General features: G+C 31.3%; 1 protein-coding gene across 1 annotated transcript in view; it reads right to left on the reverse strand.

Moving 5' to 3' along the window:
- LOC101895685 (otoferlin) overlaps nucleotides 1–14,710 on the reverse strand; it is a 33,142-nt gene extending 18,432 nt beyond the window's left edge. The window contains exons 1-11 of the mRNA XM_059119821.1: nucleotides 14,513–14,710; nucleotides 14,054–14,439; nucleotides 13,879–13,981; nucleotides 13,612–13,810; nucleotides 13,281–13,547; nucleotides 9,664–10,058; nucleotides 4,204–4,509; nucleotides 3,389–4,140; nucleotides 3,161–3,329; nucleotides 2,205–3,094; nucleotides 1,876–2,013 (exon numbers count right to left, since the gene is read on the reverse strand). Coding sequence (XP_058975804.1) covers nucleotides 1,876–2,013; nucleotides 2,205–3,094; nucleotides 3,161–3,329; nucleotides 3,389–4,140; nucleotides 4,204–4,509; nucleotides 9,664–10,058; nucleotides 13,281–13,547; nucleotides 13,612–13,810; nucleotides 13,879–13,981; nucleotides 14,054–14,439; nucleotides 14,513–14,710 — 3,803 coding nt within the window. The remainder of the gene's footprint in view (nucleotides 1–1,875; nucleotides 2,014–2,204; nucleotides 3,095–3,160; nucleotides 3,330–3,388; nucleotides 4,141–4,203; nucleotides 4,510–9,663; nucleotides 10,059–13,280; nucleotides 13,548–13,611; nucleotides 13,811–13,878; nucleotides 13,982–14,053; nucleotides 14,440–14,512) is intronic.
- Nucleotides 14,711–20,314: the final 5,604 nt, after the last annotated feature.

Consider the following 20,314-nt stretch of genomic DNA (forward strand, 5'->3'; position numbering starts at 1 on the left):
TTTGAAAAAATATTTTTTAAAAAATCCAAGTTTATTTGGTCCTTGGAAAAAATATTCTTTAAGAAATCCACGTTTATTTGGTCCTTTGAAAAAATATTTTTTAAAAAATCCAAGTTTATTTGGTCCTTTGAAAAAATATTCTTTAAAAAATCCACGTTTATTTGGTCCTTTGAAAAAATATTTTTTAAAAAATCCAAGTTTATTTGGTCCTTGGAAAAAATATTCTTTAAGAAATCCACGTTTATTTGGTCCTTTGAAAAAATATTTTTTAAAAAATCCAAGTTTATTTGGTCCTTTGAAAAAATATTCTTTAAAAAATCCACGTTTATTAGTCTTTGAAAAAAGTTATCTTTAAAAAATCCACGTTTGGTTCTTGAAAAAATATTTTTAAAAAAATCCTCGTTTATTTGGTCCTTGAAAAAATATTTTTTAAAAAATCCACGTTTATAGGTCCTTGAAAAAATATTTTTTTTTTAAAATCCACGTTTATTGGTCCTTGAAAAAAAATTTTTTTGGAATATCCACGTTAATTGGTCCTAAAAAAATTATATTTTTTTAAAAAATCCACGATTATATGTCCTTTGAAAAAATATTCTTAAAAAAAAAAAAGTAATCTTTAAAAAATCCTCGTTTATAGGTCCTTGAAAAAAGTAATCTTTAAAAAATCCACGTTTAATTGGTCCTTGAAAAAAGTAATCTTTAAAAATCCACGTTTAATTGGTCCTTGAAAAAAGTAATCTTTAAAAAATCCACGTTTAATTGGTCCTTGAAAAAAGTAATCTTTAAAAAATCCACGTTTAATTGGTCCTTGAAAAAAGTAATCTTTAAAAAATCCACGTTTAATTGGTCCTTGAAAAAAGTAATCTTTAAAAAATCCACGTTTAATTGGTCCTTGAAAAAAGTAATCTTTAAAAAATCCACGTTTAATTGGTCCTTGAAAAAAGTAATCTTTAAAAAATCCACGTTTAATTGGTCCTTGAAAAAAGTAATCTTTAAAAAATCCACGTTTAATTGGTCCTTGAAAAAAGTAATCTTTAAAAATCCACGTTTAATTGGTCCTTGAAAAAAGTAATCTTTAAAAAATCCACGTTTATTGGTCCTTGAAAAAATAATCTTTAAAAAATCCACGTTTATTTAGTCCTTGAATTTTTTTTTTTTAAATTCACGTTTATTTGGTCCTCTGAAAAAATATTCTTAAAAAAATCCAAGTTTATTTGGTCCTTTGAAAAATATTCTTTAAAAAATCCACGTTTATTTGGTCCTCTGAAAAAATATTCTTTAAAAAATCCACGTTTATTGGTCCTTTAAAAAAATATTCTTTAAAAAATCCACGTTTATTTGGTCCTTTGAAAAAATATTCTTAAAAATCCACGTTTATTTGGTCCTTTGAAAAAATATTCTTTAAAAAATCCACGTTTATTTGGTCCTTTGAAAAAGTATTCTTTAAAAAATCCACGTTTATTTGGTCCTTTGAAAAAGTATTCTTTAAAAAATCCACGTTTATTTGGTCCTTTGAAAAAATATTTTTTAAAAAATACACGTTTATTTGGTCCTTTGAAAAAATATTTTTTAAAAAATACACGTTTATTTGGTCCTTTGAAAAAATATTCTTTAAAAATCCACGTTTATTTGGTCCTTGAAAAAATATTTAAAAAAAAAATCTACATTTATTAGTCCCTGAAAAAATATTTTTTTAAAAAATCCACGTTTATTGGTCCTTGAAAAAGTATTCTTTGGAAAATCCACGTTTCTTTGGTCCTTTGATAAAATATTCTTTAAAAAATCTAAGTTTGGTCCTCTGTTTTTCCTTGAAAAATTATTTTTAAATTATCCAAGTTTGGTCCTCTGTTGGTCCTTGAAGAAATATATTTTTACCTGGAAAATTCATTGGCAATGCCAACTGTGACTCGATGCTGACATCGCCATCTATCCTCCAAGTCAACGTGAGTGGAGCCAATGGGTTCATCTCTCAAACTGTGGCGATTGAATATCGATACCTCCAAAATATGTTCTCTGAAATGAAACATAATGTATATGTATATCATGCGAACCCATACCCCTAGATCTCATATATCCAACGCCGATATATGTAGGTTATATATCTAGGTATAGAGGTCGCTGTCTAAACTAATTGCAAAATTTAAGCCCATGCTCGGGATTTTAAAGTTGGAGTATATGCCAAATATGTCTCTAGACTAACCTACCTTGGCATCAGACCCTCCAATTGGAAACATTTTCCAAATATCGGATTACTTTCATTGGGCACATGTTCGGCACGATTCGTCAGCTGCCTCTGGCCCAGCTGGACTCGAACATAGGCATCGGCCTGGGCATGTTTTTCCACGGGGCGTAGCTGCAGGCCTTGTACAACATAGACCCTGACGACCAACTTCACCAAATCCGCCAGGGATTGCAGCTGCATCTGATGGCGAGGATTCATGGCGGTGACCAAGGGCCTCAACATCGAGCCCTCCTGCCATTCTGAGCGCCCACATTGACATGCCGTCAATTTCAATTTCATTTTCAGGGTGGCATAGATTTCATCTTTGGTGGGAGAATTGGTTTTACTCCTCACCCCATGGACCAATTGAAAGGGTTCCGCCCAGTCAGAGAGATAACTAAATTCCGCTTGTTTTTCCAGCTCAGTGTGGTAGACACATAAGCGATGTTTCAGTTGGCACAAGGCCCTGCAGGACTCGGGAAAACTTTGGGAATTATAAAATTTGGTCCACCAATTGAATTGAGATTCGTCCATTAACGCTTGGGCGCCATTTGGGGGCTTGATTTTTCTGGGAGATTTTTTGTGAAAAAGTCCTTTAAATCTCTGCCACTTTGAGGGTTGTTTGGTTTGCCTTAAAAGGGGTTGGGACTCGTTGTCACCATCGGGAGTGAAATTCAAGGTTGTGGTAGTCTCCACCTCCGATATCTCCTCCTCATCATCCAGGGGCACACATTTTTGTAACTTCTGGAAAGCTAAGTAACGTTTGGTATTGGCTATCAGCACTGCCCCCACAGTGGTTTCCTGATCCTTGGAGGTTAAAATTATATCTGTGGCAATAATTGCGGGCCAGTACTCCAACTGGTCCGGAAGGCTCTGGGAAGAGAAGGGGATGTCAAAGCCTTTCAAGTTTCCAAAAAAAAAAAGAAATGTTGGTATTACCACCACTCCCGAGCCATAGGAAATCAGGAAATTAAAGCTATTCCTCAGCCTGGAGGTTGACAGGCCACTGACCAGCAGAAGATCCGCCATCATTAACTTGACTCTATGGCGCCCGGAAAACATCCTAGATTTGGTGTAATTTCGTAAACCGGCGAAAGTTACCTCCAACCTAGAATAAACCGAATTGGACTTCTGCCTCTAGTTCTGGATCCTCTCTTCCATACTCACACATAATTCTTCATATTCGGCCTTATAGCGGGTGGTATACCCACCGTGACCACAGGTTCTGACAAGCCAACCTCATCACTTTCCCCTTCCATTTCCACCAATTCGGCTGAGATCAAAATCTCTGCCCTGATTATACCACTCAACGCCATGGGCAGCCACCTCAAGGGAGGTGGTGATAAACTCCGCAAGGCCTGGAATTTTTCTAAGGCATGTCTGCTTTGCATGGCCTGCAGTTTTTGGCTGGGCATTTCATTTTCCAAACTCTGTTGTCCCTTCTTCGACATAACAGCCATCGGAAGGATGCCACAACCCAAATAATCATCGGCTGTTCTTTTATCCGTGTCATACAATTCGATGGCTAGGAGAGGGCCATTATTTCCGCCATACCACTCAGGATTTCCCGGTAAGGTAAGGTTGTCTAGGGATATCACGGCATTCCAAATGGGCGACAGGGTGGCAAAGAGCACTGGTGTCTCCGCGGCATGGGAGCCAAACATAATGCGCACATAGGGATCACAGAGGCCATTGCGATCGGCTCCAGGCCTCACCTTGGCCTGGTGTATAAATACACGGCATTTGTAGCTGGTGGAGAGGACGATGGGCCTGTAATAGAAGGGTTCTGGAATGGACCAATCAGATTTTATTGTATGCAAGAAATTTGAACGTTCTTTTTCGGTGGCAATGCCTAGGCAGCCCAACAGAATGGCCACAATACAGCCGCACTGGCTGCAGGTGTGCTGACATTGAGGGTCCTGCAAAAAACAGGAAGAAATATTTTGCAGAAGAAGATTTTAAGGGTCCTTAAAGTCATTTACCTTGAACACAAAATTACGCACCTTCCAGCACTGCTCCGCATCAGTATTTACAGTTCGATCCTGCCCAGGAAAAACAAAAATTTTGGGATTTAAGCGGCAGAATCCCAACTCCTTGTTGCTGGAATTCAAAACCAACATCAATTCCGGCCACTCATCTTGCAAACGATTTAAGGACAACAAATTTTGAAGTTTAGGAATCGATTTTGAAAGGCTCTGTAACACATCCTCAATGAGGGGAATCAAGGTCCTCTCCTCACCAGGTTTTAGCTTTGATTTTAAATTGCGAAGTTCTTCGGAAAATTTAAGCTAAGGAAATAGAAGTTTTGATAAAAAAATTAGAAGAACAATTTTTCCACAGGATGAAAATATGGGTTCGAAATTTGAAATATGGAAAAAAACCAGCAGATTATGAAAGTAGACCACAAAAAGGAAGACAAGTGTAACGGCGTTTTGAAAGTTTACATCGCAAAGTAACCCAAAATAGAGGGGGCAAGTTCTCCCCCTTCCACACTTTTTGAAATTTTCAAATTAAGATTCCTCGGAACTCATACATTTTAGGTATGTAGTGCCGTTGGCAATATTGCAGATAAAAATACGAGGAATATTTTGGTTCCTCATAAAATTCTACTATGGGTTCTAGAAGATTTCAAAAAGCTACATCTTATCCAAGCGCCGGGAATTCAAAAATATTAAAAACGCATTTTAGGGTTAAATACGTACTTTACATAAGTTTAAGCAAAATTCTCCAACAAAAGAACATTTTAGAGGAATGATGTCAAAGACAAAAATGTTCCTCATTAAATTCTACTGTAAGTCATCAAAGAAAAGATATCGCTATTTCCACTCAATATCAAAAAAATGTTTGCATCAATGTTTCCACAAAAAACGCGAAAACATTCCCTAATGTTTTTGATCAATTTTTTCTCGGTGGTTTCCAAGTAGAGGCATGAAAGTAACATAAAAATTCATTTAAGACAAAAAGTCTTAAAAGAGGAAATAATCTACACAAAATTTCACTATAAATCACCAAAGAAACGAAGTCTGTATCTTCACTCTACATCCAAAAAATACTAGTATCAATGTTCCCACAAAAAAGCGAAAATATTACCTAATGTTTTTGATCATTTTTTCCCGGTATTTTTTCAAATAGAGGCCTGAAAGTATCATAAAATTTCATTTTAGACTACAAGTCTTTAAAGAGAAAATAATCTACACAAAATTTCACTATAAGTCACCTAAGAAGACAAATATCTATATTCATTATAAATCAAAAAATATGTGCAGTAATGTTTCCACAAAAAACGCGAAAATATTTCCTAACATTTTTTATCAATTTTTTCTCGGTGGTTTTTCAAGTAGAGGCATGAAAATAACATAAAATTTCATTTAAGACAAAAAGTCTTAAAAGTGGGTATAATCTACGCCATATTTCACTACAAGTCACCAAGGAAGACAAATCTCTATATTCATTATAAATCAAGAAAATATGTGCAGCAATGTTGCCCAAAAAACGCGAAAATATTTTCTAATATTTTTGAACAATTTTTTCGCGGTGGTCTTTTGAGTAGAGACATAAAGGAGAAAATAATCTGTAGCAAATTTTACTATAAGTCACCAAAGAAAAGGAATCGATATTTGCATTATATGTCAAGAAAATATTTGCATCAATGTTGCCCAAAAAAAAAAAAAAAACGGGATTTTTATCAAATTCAGGCATGAAAGTAACATAAAATTTCATTTTAGACAAAAAATATTAAAAGAGCATATAATCTACACCATATTTCACTATAAGTCACCAAAGAAGACAAATCTCTATATTCATTATAAATCAAAAAAATATGTGCAGTAATGTTGCCCAAAAAACGCGAAAATATTTCCTAATATTTTTGATCAATTTTTTCGCAGTGGTTTTTAAGTAGATACATGAAAGTAACATAAAAGTTCATTTTAGACAAAAACTCTTAAAGGAGGACATAATCTACACCATATTTCACTATATGTCGCCAAAGAAAAGAAATCTGTATTTCCACTCTATATCCAAAAAATATTAGTATCAATATTCCCACAAAATCCCGAAAATATTAGCTAATGTTTTTTGATCATTTTGTCCCGGTATTTTTTCAAATAGAGGCCTGAAAGTATCATAAAATTTCATTTTAGAAACAAAATCTTAAGGAAAGAAATAATCTACATCAAATTCCAATATAAGTCACCAAAGAAAAGAAATCGCTATTTCCATTACATATCAAGAAAATAACGGTATCAATGTTGCCCAAAAAACGCGAAAATATTCCACAATGTTTTTGATCAATTTTCCCCTGACCTTTTTTCGAGTTGATGCATGAAAGTAACATATAATTTCGTTTTAGACAAAAAGTCTTAAAAGAAGAATTATTTTAGACAAAATTTCACTATAAGTCTCAGAATAAGTCATATATCTACTTGTAATAGATTTTAAAAAAAATTACCTTCGAAGTTATCAATATTAAATCTGTACTTAACATAAGTTTATGCAAAATTCTCCTACAAAGCTTCAATTTAGAGGAATGATTTTAAAGACAGGAACATTCCCCATCAACTTTTACCATAAGTCACCAAAGAAATGAAATCCCTATCTTCATTGTATATCAAGATAATATGTGCACCAATGTTGCCCAAAAAACGCGATAATATTTTCTAATGTGGCTGATCGGTGATTTTTCAACTAGAGGCATGGAAGTAACATAAAATTTCATTTCACACAAAAATCTTGACATAGGAAATAATCTGCACCAAATTCCACTATAAGTCACCAAAGAAAAGAAATCGTTGTTTCCATTATATATCACGAAAATCTGTGCACCAATGTTGCCAAAAAAACGCGAAAATATTTCCTAAATCGTTTGATCAACATTTCCTCTGCCTTTTTTTTAGTTAAGACACCAAAGTACCAAAAAATTTCATTTTGCGCAAAGAAAATCTTAAAAGAAGGAATAATCTACACCGAATTTCACTATCCGTCACATATCAAGAAAATATTTACATCAATGTTGCCCAAAAAATATTTCCTAATTGTTTTGATCAATTTGTTCTCGCTCTTTTTTCAAGTTCAGGTATGAAAGTAACACAAAAAAATTAATTTATAGTGAAATTTTATGTAGAATATTTCTCCTGTTGATATTATTTGCCTACAAAGAAATTTTGTGTTACTTTCATGCCTGAACTTGAAAAAAAGAAAAAAAATTGATCAAAACGTTAGGGAATATTTTCGCGTTTTTTTCAAACATTGATTCAGATATTTTCTTGATATATAATAGATATAGCGATTTCTTTTCTTTTGAGACTTATAGTGAAATTTGGTGTAGATTATATCTTCTTTTAAAACCTTTTGTCTAAAATGCAATTTTATGTTACTTTCATACCTAAATTTGAAAAAAGTCAGAGGAAAAAATGATCAAAATAATTAGGAAATATTCTTGCTTTTGTGGCAACATTGATGCACATATTATCTTGACATATAATGGAAATATGGATTTTTTTCTTTGGTGACTCATAGTGAAATTTGGTATAGATTATTTCCTCTTTTAGGATTTTTTGTCTAAAATGAAATTTAATGGTACTTTCATGCTCAAATTCGAGAAAAGAACGAGAACATTTGATAAAAACATTAGGAAATATTTTCGCGTTTTTTGGGCAACATTGATGCACATATTATCTTGAAATATAATGGAAATATGGATTTATTTTCTTTGGTGACTCATAGTGGAATTTGGTGTAGATTATTTCCTCTTTTAAGACTTTTTGTCTAAAATTAAATTTTATGTTACTTTCATACCTGAATTTGAAAAAAAGCGAGAAACAAATGATCAAAACATTAGGGAATATTTTCGCGTTTTTTTTGGCAACATTGATGCACATATTATCTTGACATAAAATGGAAATATGGATTTCTTTTCTTTGGTGACTCATAGTGGAATTTGGTGTAGATTATTTCCTCTCTTAAGACTTTTTGTCTAAAATGAAATTTTATGCAACTTTCATGCATCAACTCGAAACAGGTGAAGGAAAAATTTATCAAAAACATCAGGAAATATTTTTGCGTGTTTTTGAGGCAACATTGGTGCACATATTTTCTTGACATATATTGGAAATATGGATTTCTTTTCTATGGTGACTCATAGTGAAATTTGGTATAGATTATTTCTTCTTTTAAGACTTTTTGTCTAATATGCAATTTTATGTTACTTTCATACCTGAATTTGAAAAAAGCGAGAAATAAATGATCAAAACATTAGGGAATATTTTCGCGTTTTTTGGGCAATATTGTTGCACACATTTTTCTGATTGGAAAAAGCGATTTCTTTTCTTTGGGGACTCATAGTGAAATTTGATGTAGATTATTTCTTCTATTAAGATTTTATGTCTAAAATGAAATTTTATGTTACTTTCAAGTCTCGACTTGAAAAAACGTTGAGAAAAAAATGATCAAAATAATCAGGGAATATTTCTGCGTTTTTTGGCCTATATTGTTGCACATATTTTTTTGATACGCATTGGAAATAGCGATTTATTTTCTTTTGAGACTTATATTAAAATTTGGTGTAGATTATTTCCTCCTTTAAGATTTTTTGTCTAAAATAAAGTTTTATGTTACTTTCATGCCTCAATTGAAAATTCAACGAAAAAACATTAGGAAATATTTTCGCGTTTTTTTGTGGGAATATTGATACTAATATTATTTTGATATAGAGTGGAAATACAGATTTCTACTCTTTGGTGACTTACAGTGAAATTTTATGGAGAATATTTTTGTCTTTAACTTCATTTCTCTAAAATGTTGGTTTGTTGGAGAATTTTGCATAAATTCACACAAAGTAAGGCTATAACCTTAAAATGCTAATTAAATATATTTAAATTCCTGGCGCTTAGGTAACATTTAGACTTTTGACGTCTTCTAGGACCTATAGTAGAATTTCATGACAAATAATTTTGTGGAATATTTTGATTTGCTACGATGTAGTTTTTCACCATATTTTAAATATGGACCAAAAAGACCCCTTTGTTGACTCTCTTGAGGGTTAAAATTTTTCACTAAAATATTCCTCGTATTTGTATCTGCAATATTGCCAAAGTCACTATATACCAAGAATCAATGAATTCCAAGGAATATTAATTCGAAAATTTCCAAAAGTGTTGTTGAGGGGAGAACTTGCCTCCTCTATTTTGGTTACTTTTCGAGGTAAACTTTCAAAACGCTGATACACATGCCTTCTATTCCTAAGCTCTACTTTCATAATCTGCAGGATTGTTCCCGAAATTATTGGAAGGAATTAAATTTGTCCCACAGTGGTATCAAAGTGATCTCTCTTATTTTCTGTATATTTTTATTAAACATTATTTTAATGCCTTACCGCCATCAACAGTTCCTTATACCTATACTTAGAGTAAATCTTACTTTTCCGATTTTTTTAGAATACTTACAAAATACTCCCGCAAATACAGCAAACGTTTCACATCCCACTGTGTGGGTTCTTTGTTTCCACGATATTCCAGCTTTCGCGACTCCATGGCCCCCTTAATAAAATCCATTAGCCTTGTAACTATATCTCTTAATATTTTCAACTGGGCCTGCTGTTGCTGCCCGTATAAAAGTTGGAATTGTCGAAAATTTTCCATTTCCTCTTTGATATGTTGAATCATTTCCTTGATAAATTTCTCACCTTCATATTTATGGCGATAGTCTGGTAATTGCAGATGCATTGTAATGGCCTTGTAGGGTGATTCTTGGCGAAAATATTTCAAAGGTTTGGCAATTTTCAGACCTTTTTTGCAGGAGTATGGTTTGAGGAAACATTCTACGGAGTTTGAAGCAGTTTCTGAAAAAAAACAGACAAAAAAGGTCGTTAAGAATGATTTGATGGCTGGAGTTAACATCGAAAAATAACTAAAATAGGAGAGGGGTGGAGGAGTTCACTCTACTTCCACACTTTTGGAAACTTTCGCATTAAGATTCCTTGAAATACAGGTCTTCGGCAATAATGCAGAAAAAACTCGAAACATATTTTGGTCGAAATTTTTAACTCTCGAGCGAGTCACTAAAGGCGTCTTTTTGGTCCTTTTTCTTAAATATGGTCAAAAACTCCCTCAAAACGTGATTATAGAAATTGAAAATATTCCACAAAATTGTTCGTCATAAAATTCTACTATTAGTCCCAGAAGACATCAAGGGTCTAAATCTTACCAGAACGCCAGGAATTCATATATATTAAAAACAAATTTTAGGGTTCAAGTCTTACTTTGTGTGAGTTTGTGCAAAAATCTCCAATAAATCATCATTTTAGAAGGATGACATTAGAGACGAAAATATTCTTCTTCAAATTTTGCTATAAGTCGCCAAAGAACAGAAATCTCTATTTCAATTATATGCCAAAATATTTTCGCATCAATATTTCGAAAAAATTTCGAAAATATTTCTTCATGACTTTTTTTTATCAATTTTTATCACGGACTTCTTTTGAGTTGACACCTGAAAGTAACATAAAATTTCGTTTTAGGCAAAAAGTCTTAAAAGAGGAAATAATCTGTACCAAATTTCACTATAAGTCACCAAAGAAAATAAATCTCTGTTTCTATTTTATATCAAGAAAAAAACGTGCACCCATGTTGGCCCAAAAACGCGAAAATATTTTCTAAATTTTAATAAATTTGTCTGGGTCTATTTTCAAATATAGGTATTAAAGTACCATTAATTTTCGTTTTAGACACAAAATCTTAAAAGAGGAAATAATCTACACCAAATTTCACTGTAAGTCACCCAAGAAAAGAAATCGCTATTTCCATTATATATAAAGAAAAAAAGTGCACCAATGTTGCCCAAAAAACGCGATAATATTTCGTAATGTTTTTATCAAATTTTCTCGTTCTTTTTTCGAATTCAAGCATGAAAGTAACATAAAATGTCATTTTAGACAAAAAGTCTTAAAAGAGGAAATAATCTACACCAAATTTCACTATAAGTTACCAAAGAAAAGAAATCTATATTTCCATTATATATCAAGAAAATATGTGCACCAATGTTGGCAAAAAAAAACCGAAAATATTTTCTAATTTTTGATAATTTTTTTCTCTGACTTTTTTCGAGTTGGCACCTGAAAGTAACATAAAATGTCGTTTTTGGCAAAAATTCTTAAAAGAGGAAATAATCTGCACCAAATTTCACTATAAGTCACCAAAGAAAAGAAATCTCTATCTTCATTATATATCAAGAAAATAAGTGCACCAATGTTGCCCAAAAAAACGCGAAAATATTTCCTAATTTTTTGATAAAATTTTTCTCGGTCTTTTTTCAAGTTTAGGTATTAAAATAGCATTAAATTTCATTTTAGGTAAAAAATCTTAAAAGAGAAAATAATCTGCACCGAATTTCACTATAAGTCACCAAAGAAAAGAAATCTCTATTTCCATTATATATCAAGAAAATAAGTGCATCAATGTTGACACAAAAAAAAACGAAAATATTTCTTATTTTTTTTTATCAAAATTTTCTCGTTCTTTTTTCGAATTAAAACATGAAAGTACCATTAAATTTCGTTTTAGGTAAAAAATCTTAAAAGAAGAAATTATCTACACCAAATTTCATTATAAGTCGCCAAAGAAAAGAAATCTCTATTTCCATTATGTATCAAGAAAGAAAATGCACCAATTTGGACCAAAAAACGCGAAAATATTTTCAAACTTTTGATAATTTTCTTTTCTCGGTCTTTTTTCGAGTTCAGCTATGAAAATACCATTTATTTACGTTTTAGGCAAAAAGTCTTAAAAGAGGAAATAATCTGCACCAAATTTCACCATAAGTCACCAAAGAAAAGAAATCGCTATTTCCATTATATTCAAGAAAAAATGTGCACCAATGTTGGCCAAAAAAAAAAAAAAAAAAACGCGAAAATATTTTCTAATTTTTGATACATTTTTTCTCGGCCTTTTTTCAACTTCAGGTGTGAAAGTAACATAAAATGTCATTTTGGACAAAAAGTCTTAAAAGAGGAAATAATCTGCACCAAATTTCACTGTAAGTCACCAAAGAAAAGAAATCACTATTTTCATTATATATCAAGAAAATAAGTGCATCAATGTTGACACAAAAAAAAAAAAAGCGAAAATATTTCTTATTTTTTTATCAAAATTTTCTCGTTCTTTTTTCGAATTTAAACATGAAAGTACCATTAAATTTCATTTTACGCAAAAAATCTTAAAAGAAGAAATTATCTACACAAAATTTCACTATAAGTCACAAAAAAACAGAAATCTCTATTTCCATTATATATAAAGAAAATGTGTGCACCAATGTTGCCCAAAAAAACCAGAAAATATTTACTAATTCTTTTGAACAGGTTTCTCCTCGATATTCGGTATTTTGATGCTTTTAAGTTACATTTTTCAAAGGAATTGTCTAAAAATCTATACTAGAGTTTCTTTCTTAGCACTTTACCCCCTGCAAGATATCATATAGCCCATATATTACGGTACTCCTGTTATTCTATATTTTGACGATGTTAGGGAGATTATTCACCGGAGTTGTTTCAACTTTCGTATTTAGAATTCGTAATGGGTACTACAGTCTATGCCAGAAAATCGTCTGTGCAGGTCCAGGTATAGGCCTCATATATCTGTACCTCCCTATATTCGGTATTTTGACGATTTTAGGTACAATATTCACCGAAATTTTTTGAAATTTCGTATTTGAAGTTTCTACAGGTACCACGTCTTCGTAAAGACCCCAATATAAGGGCTATATTCGATAATTTTGAAATCGCACCAGAATTTTTAGCGAATTTCATTTTTTTTTGCTTTTTTCTTTGAAATTTCCAAATTTGCTATGAAAGGTATTCGGCCGAGCCGAACTTACAGCTTTTTTTACTCTGAGTGCAGGTCGACCTCGGTGCATTTAACTAACCATTTTATCCCTCTGGTTATTCCACTCAGATTATAAATTTCATCCCAGAATATTCCAGGATTTTGATAATTTTTTGAAAAAAGGTTTGACTTTTTCTGGGATCTGAAGATATTTTTTTTTTGTTCCTCAGGAAAATATTACTCACCTCCCATCTTCATCAAAATTTTCAAATTACTGCAATTGCCATGAACAAACTCCCCTTGCAGAGCTAGAAATTCCAGCACAAATGTTTCCTCCTGCCAATGGCGTGACTCATCCAAGGGTTGTATGGACTTGATATTTAAATTCCGCCCAGGTGGTGGGGGTGTTTGCAAACATTCCGAACGAATTTCCATCAAAACACGGCCAATATATTTCGAGGAATTCAGGCTGTCATAGAAGTGTATAAAGGTGGGACCCAGGGCAGGTTTATCTGGTAGTGGAGGACATTTTTATTTAAATAAAAAATTCTCTTAGGGATAATGCAACCACCCTACCTTTAAATGCTATATCCTGAAAATGTATTTCCTGTTCGGCCACGCATTTCCATTGCAGCTGTTCGTGGGCCATTAGCTGTAGGAAGAGAGTTTGGGCCAGCGAGGGATATATCCAAGAGAAATGGATTTCCTGATTCCACACCGGGAATTGGGAATTTTTGACGATTGCCGATTTACCTCTAAAGGGATGGAATCTGAACTTTGGGAAGAGGGGAAAGGGGAAGGGTATTTAATTCAGGAAAAATTATTTCCAAAACTCTTCCTCACTTGTATCAAATAATCCGACTTCTTGGCCATAACTCCCCTATAAAATCTGACACTATAAAGAATATTGCACTGCACATCCGCTGCCATGTTATCCAGTAGATTCCTGAAAAAAAAAAAACAGATTCAATTTCAATATTTCCCCTGGGAATTTCGAATGGTTGCCCCCCTTCCCCACCTCTCAATATTATCATAATCCTGATTAATTTGCCAAACATTTGTGGTCACGCTCATCGTATCCTCATCCTCCTCACCTGGCCTCAGAATGGTCTGAGGATTTGTGGCCTGCGAGACAATGGCCAAATCAATTTGCAAATAGCCTTTGGGGTCATTAGATGGCAGATCTCCTCTCCCCTTTGAGGATTCCTGTTCCTCCACGACTGCCTCCAATCGTCCCCATTTCTTGAAGTAACAACGATTTCGTTGGTGCCACACGCTTTGCATGTCCACCAGCAGCTCACCCAGTGTGGGATTTCGGCGACATGTCGTATGCCGTTTGACCTCATAGCGTATGGTCAAGCGCAACAGTTCCGCCAAGGTGCATTTCAATTCGAACACAAAATACTTAGGGAAAAAATCATTGATAATGAAAAAGGATATCGAGGAGAGTCCCTCAGGACCCTTGGCCACCACTCACCTCATTGAAGTAGGGATTTTCTGAATTAGCAAAAACTTTGGTATGCCTTGACCATTTGTCCAATGTCAGCCGGACATAGATTTCACCCTGGAAAACACCCAAATGGCGGGCCTTGTGTATCGTGGTGCAGATGAGAAAATCCTGCACCACATTGGCAAAGCAGTCCTCCTGTTGGTATTGCAGCTGGGTGGTAAACATTTTTGGGGTAGAAGCTTGGATGGAAAATAAATATTTTGAACTGTAACTGTCAAAATTGAATTTGAAAGTTTTACAGAGTTGCCAACTACCTCAAAATAACAGGAAAGCTTTGATGCAAAACCAAAGCTTTGTATCTGAAAGCTCTCAAATAAAAAGCTTACATATATGAGACAATACTCATGCCAAAGGACAAATAAACAATATTTTTTCAAGGACCAAATAAACGTGGATTTTTTAAAGAATATTTTTTCAAGAAACAATAAACGTGAATTTTTTTTAAAAAATATTTTTTCAAGGACCAAATAAATGTGGATTTTTTAAAGAATATTTTTTTCAAGGACCAAAGGACAAATAAACGTGGATTTTTTAAAGAAAATTTTTTTCAAGGACCAAAGGACAAATAAACGTGGATTTTTTAAAGAATATTTTTTTTCAAGGACCAAAGGACAAATAAACGTGGATTTTTTAAAGAATATTTTTTTCAAGCACCAAAGGACAAATAAACGTGGATTTTTTAAAGAATATTTTTTTCAAGGACCAAAGGACAAACAAACGTGGATTTTTTAAGGAATATTTTTTTTCAAGGACCAAATAAACGTGGATTTTTTAAAGAATATTTTTTTTCAAGGACCAAATAAACGTGGATTTTTTAAAGATTACTTTTTTCAAGGTCCAAACAAACGTGGATTTTTTAAAGAATATTTTTTTCAAGGACCAAATAAACGTGGATTTTTAAATAATATTTTTTTCAAGGATCAAATTAACGTGGATTTTTAAAGAATATTTTTTCAAGGATCAAATAAACGTCGATTTTTGAAAGCATATTTTTTTCAAGTACCAATAAACGTGGATTTTTTAAAGAATAATTTTTTCAAGGACCAAATAAACGTGGATTTTTTAAAGAATATTTTTTTCAAGGACCAAATAAACGTAGATTTTTTAAAGAATATTTTTTCAAGGACCAATAAACATGGATTTTTTGAAGAATATTTTTTTCAGGGACCAAATAAACGTGGATTTTTTAAAGAATATTTTTTTCAAGGACCAAATAAACGTGGATTTTTTATAGAATATTTTTTCAAGGACCAAATAAACGTGGATTTTTTAAAGAATATTTTTTTCAAGGACCAAATAAACGTGGATTTTTTAAAGAATAATTTTTTCAAGGACCAAATTAACGTGGATTTTTTAAAGAATATTTTTTTTCAAGGACCAAATAAACGTGGATTTTTTAAACAATATTTTTTTCAAAAACCAAATAAACGTGGATTCTTTAAACAATACTTTTTTCAAAAACCAAATAAACGTGGATTTTTTAAAGATTACTTTTTTCAAGGAACAAATAAACGTGGATTTTTTAAAGATTAATTTTTTCAAGGACCAAATAAACGTGGTTTTTTTTTAATTTTTTTTTCAAGGACCAAATAAACGTGGATTTTTTAAAGATTATATTTTTCAAGGACCAAATAAACGTGGATTTTTTAAAGATTATTTTTTTCAAGGACCAAATAAACGTGGATTTTTTAAAGAATATTTTTTCCAAGGACCAAATAAACGTGGATTTTTTAAAAAATATTTTTTTCAAGGATCCAAATAAACGTGGATTTTTTAAAGAATATTTTTTTTCAAGGACCAAATAAACGTGGATTTTTTAAAGAATATTTTTTTTCAAGGACCAAATAAACGTGGATTTTTTAAAGAATATTTTTTCCAAGGACCAAATAAACGTGGATTTTTTAAAGAATATTTTTTCAAGGATCCAAATAAACGTGGATTTTTTAAAGAATATTTTTTCAAGGATCCAAATAAACGTGGATTTTTTAAAGAATATTTTTTTTCAAGGACCAAATAAACGTGGATTTTTTAAAGAATATTTTTTTTTCAAGGACCAAATAAACGTGGATTTTTTAAAGAATATTTTTTCCAAGGACCAAATATACGTGGATTTTTAAAGAATATTTTTTCCAAGGACCAAATATACGTGGATTTTTTAAAGAATATTTTTTCCAAGGACCAAATAAACGTGGATTTTTTAAAGAATATTTTTTCCAAAGACCAAAAAAACGTGGATTTTTTTTAAAATAATATTTTTTCCAAGGACCAAATAAACGTGGATTTTTTAAAAGAATATTTTTTCCAAAGACCAAAAAAACGTGGATTTTTTTTAAAAGAATATATTTTCCAAGGACCAAATAAACGTGGATTTTGAAAAGAATATTTTTTCCAAGGACCAAATAAACGTGGATTTTTTAAAGAATATTTTTTCCAAGGACCAAATAAACGTGGATTTTTTAAAGAATATTTTTTCCAAGGACCAAATAAACGTGGATTTTTTAAAGAATATTTTTTCCAAGGACCAAATAAACGTGGATTTTTTAAAGAATATTTTTTCCAAGGACCAAATAAACGTGGATTTTTTAAAGAATATTTTTTTTCATGGACCAATAAACGTGGATTTAAAAAAAATATTGTTTTTAAGGACGAATAAAATTGGATTTTTTAAAAAATATTTTTTTAAGGGCAAATAAAATTGGATTTTGTAAAAAATATTTTTTCAAGGACAAATAAAATTGGATTTTTTAAAAAAAATATATTTTCAAGGACCAAATAAACGTGGATTTTTTAAAGATTAATTTTTTCAAGGACCAATAAACGTGGATTTTTTAAAGATTAATTTTTTCAAGGACCAATAAACGTGGATTTTTTAAAGATTAATTTTTTCAAGGACCAATAAACGTGGATTTTTTAAATAATATTTTTTTCAAGGACCAAATAAACGTGGAGTTTTTAAAGAATATTTTTTTCAAGGACCAAAAAAAAGTGGATTTTTTAAAGAATACTTTTTTCAAGGACCAAATAAACGTGGATTTTTTAAAGAATATATTTTTCAAGGACCAAAAAACGTGGATTTTTTAAAGATTTTTTTTCAAAGACCAATAAACGTGGATTTTTTAAAGAATATTTATTTAAGGATCAAATAAACGTGGATTTTTTAAAGAATATTTTTTCAAGGATCAAATAAACGTGGATTTTTTTCAAGAATATTTTTTCAAGGATCAAATAAACGTGGATTTTTTAAAGAATATTTTTTCAAGGACCAAATAAACGTGGATTTTTTAAAGAATATTTTTTTCAAGGACCAAATAAACGTTATTTTTTAAAGAATATTTTTTCAAGGACCAATTAAACGTGGATTTTTTAAAGAATATTTTTTTCAAGGACCAAATAAACGTGGATTTTTTAAAGAATATTTTTTTCAAGGACCAAATAAACGTGGATTTTTTAAAGAATATTTTTTTCAAGGACCAAATAAACGTGGATTTTTTAAAGAATATTTTTTTCAAGGACCAAATAAACGTGGATTTTTCAGAGAATATTTTTCAAGGATCCAATAAACGTGAATTTTTTCATTTTTAAAGTATATTTTTCAAGGATCCAACAAACGTGTATTTTTTTCAAATAAATTTTTAAGGACCAATAAATGAAGGATATTTTTAAGGATCAAAAGACAAATAAACGTGGATTTGTTTGAAGAATATATTTTCAAGGACCAATAAAAATGGATTTTTAAAGCATATTTTTCAAGAATCAATAAAATTGTTTTTTTTTTTTTTTCAAAATTATTTTTATAAGGATCAATAATTTTTTTTCCAAAATTATTTTTCAAGGACCAATAAACGTGGATTTAAAAAAAATGATTTTTTCAACGATTAATAAACGTGGATTTTTTTAAAGAAAGTATTATTTCAAAGACCAATAAACTTGGATTTAAAAAAATGATTTTTTAACGATTAATAAACTTGGATTTAAAAAAATGATTTTTTTAACGATTAATAAACGTAGATTTTTGTAAAGAAAGTATTATTTTAAATATCAATAAACGTGCATTTTTTTAGATATTTTTTTAATGGCCAATAAACGTGGATTTTGTAAAGATTAATTTTTTAAGGAATCAATAAATGTGGATTTTTGTAAAAAATATTTTATTTTTTTTTTCAGAATTTTGTATTAACCCTATATTATAATTTATTTTCAGCGTAAGTTAGGATTGTCTGTTCCAATTGGGTTGTTTTACAAAAAGTTTTTATGTAATTTTTAAAAATATTTTTGAAAATACCTGTTTTTAACTTTGTTTTGAATATTTTAAAAAAAATATTTATTTTGCCGTACTTTTTTTATCCCTTTTTCCAATTATTTTTTATTTTGTACATTTTTTTCAAAGAAAATTTTAATTTTCTGTGTTAAATACCGATTTTTTTTAAATTACTCCTCATCTCTTTCATCCTCACTCATTCATACGTTAACATACATGCTAAAAGCTGTCATCACCGAGTTTGCACTGTTTCCATACACGACTGTTAATGTTAACTCATCTCTGTTAACAACAGCCCTTCTTTTCCATTCTCTATTATTTGTTGCTCTGTTGATAAAAGCTTCACATATGCATTTCCGTCATAGGAACGTAATGACAATGAAACAAAAACTAGTTAAAGCCCACAACCATCGTTTGGTATGTGTGGAAAGCGCAGCGAATCACAACAAACAATTTTGAAATGTAAACAACCAACTGTTGCTTCATTCGGTTTGTTGATGTGGCGATGTGTGGAGGGATGGAACATGTTTGGGTTGTGTGATGGGTCGTACAAAGAATTCATATTAGTTTTGGGAGTTTTGGTACACATATGTACCGTGAACGATGGAGGTGTGGAATTTTGAGAGAAAATTCGAAAAAAAAAAGTAATAAAGTATCAGTTAGTTTTGCCCGACAGATGTATAACCTCAGCCACCATTGGTTTATTTAAATATATTTTGACTTCTCTTATGATTATTCAAATTGTTGACCTTCTTTGGAGTAGGTTCCGAAGAAATTTGGTAATTTTGTCCATTTCGTATCGTACGTAAATAAATATGATATAAATATTTCGAGGTGCCATGTTCGGACTATATCGCCTGCTTTCTTCACTTCATATGAACTATGTGATCATTTTTAGAAAAATGTGAAAGTGTGTTAGTTACCAGATATAGTCGACCGAATTATTCCATTTTCATGCTTCATCTTATACAGATAAAAATATTGGTATGGGCAAAATTGCAAGAAAATCGAACAATTATATCCGATTTTATGCGAAATCACCATATAAATCTCAGGTTTTTGGTTGAGAGAAATATTTAGTTGTAAAGAATCGCTGACTTGTTGCGCAAGTTATGGTAGATAAGAGTATTGAAAATTGTGACCCTTTGTGGGTGAGGTACCAGAAGGGGTTCGCAGATATATTTTATCTTCACAACAGATCCTGCGTTAGCAAAAATATTTGTATGTGTGAAATTTGAAGAGAGTTGGACGCTTAATTCGATTTCTTTGAGCGTTTTTTTTTTTTTCAAAATATTGAACCCTATGTGGGGGAGGTGCCAGAAGAAATGGTCCGATTTCTACCATCTTTATAACAGATCTAGTGCTGATGAAAATATTGAGGTATGCCAAGTCTGAATGGAATCGGATGTTAATTTCGCATCTAATGAGCTTCATAGATATTTAAAATTTTGACCCCGTTGTAGGGGAGGTACCAGAAAAAGTGGACCGATTTTCACAGCAGATCTTGTGTT

The sequence above is a fragment of the Musca domestica genome, unplaced genomic scaffold (genome assembly GCF_030504385.1).
Source record: "Musca domestica strain aabys unplaced genomic scaffold, Musca_domestica.polishedcontigs.V.1.1 15, whole genome shotgun sequence".
Lineage (NCBI taxonomy): Eukaryota > Metazoa > Arthropoda > Insecta > Diptera > Muscidae > Musca > Musca domestica.